Raw genomic sequence first — 10,312 nt, 5'->3', positions numbered from 1 at the left:
AAAAATAAAAATATACAATTACCCTCCACTTCAATTTTTCACAAATGCAGTTTTCAAGTGACTTTTTCCATGTAATTGTGTTGTGTTGGAATAATTGAGAGCATATCTCGATATTCTCTCTTGGATTTCTTTTAGATGACCCACTTCCTTCTTAACTAGGCCCTCCAGTGCAGGATGGTGGTGTCCTAATAAGGTTCTATGACACGCTGAAACAATGAGGTCTCTTTTTGCCCAGAATTAAAAACACAGACAAGAAAATATTTGCTCTTTATTTTCAACTTTCTCTTGGAGGTGGTTGCTTCGAACCTTTTAGGAGGGCACCACTAATCAAAGACGTCACAGGGAAGGCTTTGAGATAATCCATGAAAATAAAATTGCATTGATAAGAATTTTTTTTTTTTTTAAATTAATCAGTGTTTTATTGAAACTTATATTTATGCCTTCGACTTTTCTATTTTCTACAGTAAAACATTTTATAATGATTACACTTTTTCCCTTTTATTTTTGGACCCCGCTAAATCTTAGTTCACTTACCCTATTTTTGTAATTCTGATTAAGACCACTAGATGGTGCTTCACAGATGGAAAAAGTTGATTCTCAGTGAATATTATTAAATCTTACATCATTATTGTAAAACCACTCATCTACTAAATACTTTTTGGGGTGATGTTGGGGCGACCGGAAAACGATAAATTATGTTTTCATCCACATTAATTGGAAGTAATAATGTTTGAAATTAGAACCTTGTTCATAAAATGATTTAAAATCATAATTGAAGACACAGCTAAACATGTGTTATTTCCGGGAGGGGAATAAAAACGTATTCTCTGGAATTTCAACACATTTTATGTTCCACATTATGCTGAAAATAAGTTTAATTAATGTGTATACAGAAGAAATCAAATTATTATTTATTGGCAGAGCATTTTGTAAAAATATGAATAACTAGAGTACAGAATTATTGGAAACATTTTATTTTTTGATAAAAAAGTATTTAATATTAGTCTAATATTGTTTTTTATTCTGCTTACTTACATGAAGATTGCTTCTAATGTTAGGGTGGCTCTACTGTACAGTATTCTGACCATTGAACACTTGCAAAGAAGATTGCTTATCCTGTAATACCAGGCTTGGGCTATACTAACTATTCTTGAGTGCTTGCACGCTGCTGTTCTTTATTTTGAGTATTTGACATTTGCAAAGTTTGGAGTTATTTTGACTATTACTGAGACTTGTGCACTGTTGTTCTCTATTTTTACTGGGAACACTTGCTAGGAAGATTGCTTATTATTCCAGTTTTGAGTTATTTTGACTATTACTGAGCACTTGTGCACTGTTGTTCTCTATGTTGACTATTAAGCACTTGCAAAGAAGATTGCTTATAATGGCAGGGTTGGGGATGGTTTGACTATTATTGAGTACTTGCACACTGTTCTCTATTTTGGGTTATTGAACACATGCAAAGAAGATTGCTTATAATTACTGGGTTAGGTTGAAATCACTATTAACTCTAACATTGAGCGCTTGGATTTTTACATTTTGAGTGTTTTGTACGGTCTGCTCCTGTTCTCCTTTCAAGCTCAAAATTCATTGCGGTCTCCTCTCCTTATTTTGAGTGTCTGTTAAACTATAAATTTGTCAATTGGTCCTTCTAGCTGATATTTGTGATATAGCCAAGTGCCACAAGAACTGGACTTTTTTTTATCTAACTTTAGTTTTGTCGCAAACATAATTTTTTTTACAGAAATTCTAAAACAAAAAACCTTTAGAACTGATTTACATGGTAGAATGTATTGAATCGCAACAAATTGTATTGTCATGTTGCAACAAATTGAAAGATGCCGGATAACAAAAATCACAAAACACAAGAAAAGATTTGCAATAATCTATATTCATTGACAATGGACAATTTATACACGGAATTTATACAGGACATACATGTTAGACATGAATTTACATGGAACGGGCATCGGCCAGGGGCTAGCTTTGTGTGCTTTCTGCCTCTAGATTACGACGGGACAATTTGGCCCAATCTCTCGACTGGTGGCAGGTTCCACATGCTTGTGCAATGTTTGCGAAAAATTACCCACTTCTTTGTGTGCGATGGAAGAAGAATTCCCCGCCCCTCTTTCAATTTTAGTGATAGAGACTAAAAAAGTTTTTTCAAAACCCTCATCAAACTATACTGTCTTTCATATATATTCATAATTACAAAACAATGCAAAATAATTAAGGCTCATTTCACTCAGTGTTGCCTCCTTAAATCAGAAAACAAGATTAGCAGTAGACCCCCGAGATACGACGTAGATCTATTCTGAGGTGGGGATCATAAGGTGAAATTGTCGTAGGTCGGGGGATAGAAAATGGTCATTAGTTAACGTGTTATAAACCCCCGGTACCCCAGATACAAAGATTTTAATAACAAAATAAATACATTATGATACATGTGCCTTCTTTCTGTTTCTTGATAATCACATTTTCCATGGTTGTCATGTTTTACTTCTCCCTTTAGCATCAAAGCAAGCCTTGGGGCTCATATACTGTACTAAAAATACAGTATTGTATTGAACCAACTCACCAAAGCACACAAGAGTCTGAGCGAATGTAAAGGGAGAAAGGCATTGTGGGAGAGAGTTTTGCCTATAGCAGATTGCCATTTTCATGATGCAAACCAAGAGCAGACCAGCATTTTATACAACCTCTACTAATAACAAAGGGGCATCTTGGATACAGAACTCGCAAAATTATAAGCACTAACACTGCTTAGTTTGAGTGAAGTTCTGGAAAATGTTGTAAATAGGAACCAAAAAAAACCCACCTTTTTTTCAACCTTAAGTGAAAACATGCTCATAACGGCTTAGAAAACATTGTTGCCTAAATCGCCACTTTATTCCCAACATTCATTCGGATCGTCTAATCGTTACAGCCGTATTTTGCGAAGATAACGATTTGTGTGCCTTCATATTTCTTGATAATCGCATCTTTGTTTCCATGGTTATCATGTTTTTGTGTCTCCCTTTAGCATGACAACAAGCTTTGGGAACCATAGCAAATCAATTACAAAAAATACAGTATTGTATCATACTTACTTACCAAGTCTTTACAAAGCACAATAGTTTTTGAACTGAATAGAGAAATGAAGCATTGTGGGAAAAAATTCAGCCAATAGCATATTGGCATCTCAATCTAGCAGACCAACATCTAATATGACGTCGAACAATACCGGACAGGTATCGCACAAACGAAGTTTGAATTTGTAATTGCCGTCATGTCGTATGGCGGGATAAACTCCATAACGAGGGGCTTATTACACATCGTAACATGAAAATATGGTAAGCTAGGGACGCCGTAACCAGGGGGTGCACTCGAAAATTGATAACTTATCTATCCAAGTTCGCTACACACCGCAACAGCAGTTAACACTACCAAGACAAAAAAATCGTGTGTGTTCGACTAAAGATTCCTGGAACTTCTCTATAATGACTTGAAAGTCGTTACAATGATGACATCTTTATGAGATTTGAATGGAGGCGGTCCTGTTTTTGAGACAAATTTTGACAATTGACGTTCACGGGAAGATGCTGGCAGGTGGAGGCGGGGCTTGGACAGTCACAAAAACAACCCTGTGGGTGGAAAGTGATGGAGTTTTTTTAGTCTTTTTTTTACGGTCAAAAAACAAATGTGTCACAACGAGTCTAAGGACAAATTACACTATTTGGATTAAGGGTGGGCAAACGATTGTGCTTAAAAATGTCATTTTGTATACAGAAAACATTTAGGATTTTTGTTTTTTACATAGTAAAGCCTAAAAAATGACCTGGAACAGGGGTTTCCAACCTTTTTCAAGCCGAGAGCTAGTTTTTGTTACTAAATAGAGCGCAAAGGGCACCCAGATTGATATGCATTTCTAAAATAACAACTTGTCTTCTGACAATGTTGTTACTATGTTATTACAACATTAATAATTGTAAGTAGGTTCAAATAAACTCAGTCAACCACAAAAAAAATAATTTTACTAAAAAAATCAAAATCACCGAGCACCGGTGAGATATTTTCAGAACAGGTCTGTAGGCACCTCAGATGTCCTTAGACCCCTGTCCTAGAAGAAGAAAAAAACAATATATTGGAAAAAATATTATTTTTCTGGTTTTGTAATATCGGCAGAACATTTCTGGTATTGCCTTTATATTTCATTATATTTATTTTTTCAAAGTTTTTACTGGATTTTGCTTGCACCTCTATAATACAAAGAAAATAATGATTCAAATGAGCAAAATCATTTGGAAATTGAACATAAACCAGTAATTCTTTTCATTGTCAGTTCATTTTGCTCGTTTTAATGACTATTTATTCCTATTTCACGCAATATTATTTTCTCCAACGTTTTTACAATGTGCTTGAAGCTTTACCCTGGAAATAGTCTAGAAAAAATGAAATTAAAAAATGTAGTTTAATTTAAAAAATAATTAAAATGAAAATAAAACAGCCATGAACAATATAATATTATGATAAAAATATAAAAACAATTACAAAACTTAAAAGAGAAAACTTTCACATAAGAGAAATAATAATTGTAAAAAAAAGCAAAAAAGAAATCACAAATTTTGCTTTTTCGAAAAAATATCGGAAAATAGCTAAAAACAGAACAAGAAAATATTGAAAAGATTATAAATAATTATCTTTTAGAATAAGATTATTAAATGCGAAATTGAAATAATTGTAACAACTACTAAGTGCTTTAAACTTGGAATAATTAAATAGTGTAAACAGTGTCATAAAAAAACAGGGATGAAAGAGATATTATATTTGTATACAGTATTATTATTTAAAATCAATTAAATAATCTATTATTGGATCAAATTCATTTATCAGGGATTGATCGATATAATTTTTTTTTCTAAAACAGCTAAATTAAATTACTCTAAACATGTATTTAAAATATGTAATGATATTGTAGTATTTGACACTTAAAATAACAAAAAAATCAATTCTGCCCCCCCAGGAAAAGTATTTTCATTATATGCGTTTTCTTTCAGTTTTTCTGTGTTTTGGAATAAAGTGGAGCTTTGACGCTAATCCTGACTCAGCACTTTTTTCAAAGAGAAGTAAAGCTCTGTTTAACTCACACAAGGAGCAGGACAATATGGCCTATTGCTACAAAATTTGACTGAAAATGTGTAAAAACAAACAAAACTAAAAAAACAGCGGGCCAGGTTTAAAATAAGATAAAAACTAAACAAAATAAAAATAAATACATTTGAATAAACCAGTTGTAAATAGATTACCCACCCCCAGTTTTCAATGAACATGGAAAAACCAAATGACAAACACTTAAATTAGCCCTTAATTGAAATAAAAAGTCCAAGAGAGTGTGTTTAAAGGGCTTGAGAGAGCCCTGCAGGCGGGTCGCGTGAGCAATATGAAGGACCACGGTCTCGATATGTGTTGCACTTAAAGACCCAATCGAGAGCCTCCAAAAGGACTCCATGCGCACGCGACCCGGATATTCCTCAAGGCAGTGAAAACAAAAAAAAATGCTTCATGAAAACATAAATTACACAAAATGTCCACTAGTGAGGGCTTTTATGATTTTTTTTGCCACAGCACGGCAGGACAGGAATGAGTCAGAAAAACAGGAAGTCCGGATCATCTCCTACAACTGCAGCGAAGGGTCCATGTTTGGTAAAGGGAGGGGGGGCGTGGAGATGGATTGGCAGGGTGTAGGATTCCAAATGGGGAGGGGCAGGTCAGCCTTGCGTCTCTTTACCGAAGTCTCGTTCCCTCTGGCCGCTCTTGCTCATCTTCATTTCCGTCAACTGGATGTATCGCAGCACGTTGGTATCTGGAAAGGAGGACGGCAATGATCGGGATTAGGGACACAAACATCTAAAATAATGCAGAATAATTTCAATAATTTTGCTTCTGCTAATGAAAGGCACTATGACAGGGGCGTCAAACAGGCGGCCCGCAGGCCTGATAAGGCCGGCTAAGGGATTGAATCCGGCCCGCGAGACAACGCTGAGGGAAGTGCACGAGAAAAACAAAATATGTCTACCTGATGTTGCCAAAAGTCAGGTGCCTCTCACAAACGCTGTAATTGTATTTCTCTCTCTCTCTGTCTCTCACCCCTTTTCTCTCACTCTCTATCTATCTCTCTTTTTCTCTTTCTTTGTTCCTCTTTGTCTCTTTCTCTGTGTGTGTCTTTTTACCTTCTTTTGCTCTCTCTTCATTTTTTTCCTTTTCTCTCTTTTCTTTTTCTCTCTCTCTTGCTTTCTCATTCTCTCTTTTGCATCTTCTCTCCTTCTCTTTTCTCTCTTTGTCTTTATCTTTGGGTTTCTTTCTTTCTCTTTCTTTCTTTCCCCCTCTCTCACTATTTCTCTTTTATCTCTTTTGTTTCTCACATTCTCTGTCTCTCTCCCCCTCTCTCTCTCTTTCTCTTGATTTTCATCCCACCCTCTCTCTTTTTCTCTCCCTCTCTTCCTCTTATTTCTTTCTCTCTTCTGTTCTTTCTCTCTAATCTACTAGTCCGGCCCCCGAGAGAATTTTTGTCCTATCATGTGACCCCCAAGTTAAAATGAGTTTGACACCCCTGCACTATGGTGACATGCATAATTTTAAATGCTAGTGTTGCCCATAAAATGTAGGTGGGTGGACAGTCAGTCATGCTCCCCCAATAGAATTTGTTGTATTTTGTATATTCGAATGCATCAGTCCTGTGCATCGATACGTAGCATAAATACACATGGTGTTACGATCATATATAAATGATGGAACATCTAAAAATATTTTGAATTACTTCAAAAGTATATAGATTTAAAATATAAATATATTTTATGATAACACAAGTGGGACCAATATAACCCTGGTGGACTGCCAGAATCTTACTATGTATGGGAAACATTGGAGATGTTTCACTTGTATCTACAGCAGGAATTGCTAGTGTTTGGTTATTTTAATTTTTTTACGAAACTTGACTCCATTCAGATTCAGATTCAGATTCAGATCTACTTTATTGTCATTCTAGTACACGTGTATACAGAACGAAATGTCGATGGATCTGACTCCCACAGTTTCCCTCAGTGTCCTTCAGTGTACAGATATAAATAAAGCTGTATTGTGTTATTTACCATAGTGCCGATAGTGCAAGAAGAGACGCTAACCAGATGTGCAAGATGGGCAGTCAGGTTAACAGGTCAGGTACACAGTACCATTATATTGTAAACAATAACACTGTAAGTAATAACACTGTAAGTAACAATAGTGCAGAGATCAAATGTGCAAGGAGTGGCAAGCTATAAAAAAAACTGCCACTAGTGCAAAAGTCAAATTAGCAGCCGTTTAGATTTAAGTTAACTATATGTTAGATTGACCATTTAACAGTCTAATGGCCAGGGGGACTAGACTATTGCGGAGCCTGGTGGTCCTGCACCGCACACTGCAGTACCTCTTCCCAGAGGCTAGCAGAGTGAATAGTCCATGATGGGGGTGAGAGGGGTCCCCGGTAATGTTCTTAGCATGGGATAAGCAGCGCTTCTGGCCAATGTCCTGAATGGAGGGAAGTGTAGTCCCGATTATTTTCTCCGCTGTCCTCGTTACCCTCCTCACACTACCCCAGTCGGTAGCGCTGCAGCCTCCACACCACACAGAGATACAGCTGGTCAGGATACTCTCTATGGTGCCCCTGTAGAATGTGATGAGGGATGGTGAGGGCAGGTGGGCTCTCCTCATCCTCCGCAGGAAGTACAGGCGCTGCTGTGCCCTCTTAACCAGAGATGCAGTGTTCACGGACCAGGTGAGTTTGTTTGTGATGTGCACCCCTAGGAACTTGATACTGCTGACAACCTCCACAGCCTCCATCACTGGCATGTGAAATTATTGACAAGATCACTGTCTTGAAATGCATGATAAATTCTTTTAATATACTTATTAATAATTCATACTTATAAATCAATTGGTTACCTTAAACGAGGAAGATGTTTCAGTGATCTTATCTCAACACTATTTGTAATAATTAGTAACAACATAGTAATAACAGAATAAATTCATATCAAATTGTTAGGCCTTTGTGCAAATTAGTGCTGCAACGATTAGTCAACGTTGTCGACAAAAAATTAGCAATTGAAATAATTGACGATGAATTCAGTGGTTGACTTTTGGCTCCGGACATGTTTTTCCAACAGAGTGATGTATCTCTTCATGATTATAATCTCTGTTGAAAGTCGCTCGTGTGCAATAGCATCTCTGTCTCAAGCGCTAACATACAGAAATGTATCATACATGTCAACCTTTTGTCATAAAAAGCGGTAGATTTGATCACACACTCTATTTTCGTGCACGAAACTTAATCCACCTCTAGAATTTAAAAAAAAGAAATAACTTGAGCTTGTTTTAACCCAGGAAAGGCAAACTTACAAAAAACTGAACTCGACGGCAATCGTTGGAACGTTTTTTCGACTCGCTCCTAAATAAAGAGCCCGAGACGACAATACTACAGTAGTTTCGAGTCAAACGTTTATTTTTTGGTGTTTATGTCACAACCAGAACCGCATCAGGACCCAAATGCGTAGCGTTAAGTTTATTTAATAGAAAGAGGAAGGGCAGCGCCCGCTAACCGGTGCTCGCTGGACGCGGAAGGCAATCCACTCACGCAATCGGGTCGTGATCCGAATACGGAAATGGATCTTCCGTAGCGGGGGATGGCGGTGTCAAGGACGAAAAAAACAGGTCGATAGCCGGGACAGGAGAGCAAATACTTGGTCGGGATCAAAAACGGGTCGTAAGTCGGGACGGGGGAGCAGATGTGGTTGTGATAAACAACGGGTGGTAGCCGGAGACAAACAGGGAGATCAGGAACGGACAGGTGGAAAAATGGATGCAAAAACGGGACAGGCGGGAGTCAGAGTCAAAAAGGCTTGCCTTGTAACAACAGAGGTTCGCAGACAGACTGACAACAGGCGAGTGACAGGACTGAGCTTAAGAAGGGACAGGGAGCCAATCAGATAGCCCGCAGAGGCTGGCGCCAAATGAGCGTACACTGGTGATTCAAATCGGTAATCATGACAGTTTAAATTTGAGGAAAATGTAAAGAATAAACAATTTAACATTGCTAGGCGTTTTTAAGGGGAGAAAAGTGGTAGTATATAACGGTAGTGTCGGTGAGTAAAACCTCGAAAGCAGGGTCTGTGCATCTTTTTTACGGCACAATTCAAGCACTTTTTAGGAACTTTTAAAGCCGATTTTCCATTATCTCCAGTATCATTAAAAGAACAAATCCGGTGTGAATCATATATTTTGCAAAGCCACAAATATATTTTCAATTTTCATATGCCATTTGTAATCTTGTGTGTGCATTTACCAAGACATATGGGTTAATTACAACTATGTATGTGAATCTGTACAATATCTTTGTAAATATTTTGACACAAATCATTCCCATTTAGATGTTGATTAAAAACGACAGTAATGAGTAGCGCACATTTTCGGTTGTGGGAAGTTTTCCACATTACAATTTACCTCTTGGAAACGACACTTAATTTTTTGCATGGTCAATGATAAATGTCCATAATTGATACGTAATCCTTGCACTCGCTTCATAGTGCCCTGATTATGTTTAGCAGGCACCTGTTTTCTTGGGCGAGACCTGTAGGGGGCAATGATGCTTCATAACACAGTGCCATACAAACTAATGCCAGCTGTTGTTAATCACGATCAAAGAACAAATGCAATGGTAACGCAAAGCTACCAGAGAGAAGGGTCTATGTCATTCTTAAGCACACTTGTTAAAAAGTAGCAACAAATTCAAGCATTTACAAAAAGTTCTACGTAAATTCGAGCAATTTTGAATCCTTGAAAAAACGTTAAAATTCAAGCAGTATCAAGGATTTCAAGCACCCGTATAATACCCTGTAAAATTTGGGAGCATTGCAAAGTTTGCAAAGCAGACCTTGCATATCATGGCAGTTCGTCGCTGACGCACGAACATTTAAAGAGAAAAGTCGGACAGTTGAACAAATTGGAGTCCAACTAACCTCGGTAAATTGGTTTTGATGATATAAACTGTACGCGTATATTTCACTATAAAAGAGAGCATGAAGGTTATGCCAGACTTTGGCTGACATACGTATTAGAAATTAAGTGCATGCAGTCCAAAGAACAAACATCAGTTTTTAAATCGTTGAAAACGACAAATGTCGGTTGTGTCAGAACAAGAACAAATGGTAGACCCAATCGCGTAACGTTTCTCACAAGTTAATTGAGATCTAGAGGAAAAAAAATCAGCGCCAGCGATCCGGTGCTCGCTAGACGCGGGAAG

General features: G+C 37.2%; 1 protein-coding gene across 1 annotated transcript in view; it reads right to left on the bottom strand.

Moving 5' to 3' along the window:
- Positions 1–1,871: 1,871 nt before the first annotated feature.
- The window catches only part of ttc9b (tetratricopeptide repeat domain 9B), a 48,146-nt gene continuing 39,705 nt past the window's right edge, over positions 1,872–10,312 (bottom strand). The window contains exon 3 of the mRNA XM_088346137.1: positions 1,872–5,842. Coding sequence (XP_088202263.1) covers positions 5,748–5,842 — 95 coding nt within the window. The 3' untranslated portion in view covers positions 1,872–5,747. The remainder of the gene's footprint in view (positions 5,843–10,312) is intronic.

Source organism: Urocampus carinirostris, chromosome 10 (genome assembly GCF_059441175.1).
Source record: "Urocampus carinirostris isolate Australia breed hairy pipefish chromosome 10, RoL_Ucar_1.0, whole genome shotgun sequence".
Classification (NCBI taxonomy): domain Eukaryota; kingdom Metazoa; phylum Chordata; class Actinopteri; order Syngnathiformes; family Syngnathidae; genus Urocampus; species Urocampus carinirostris.
Note: the sequence above shows the minus strand (reverse complement) of the source record. Positions and strands in the feature narration are given on the sequence as shown.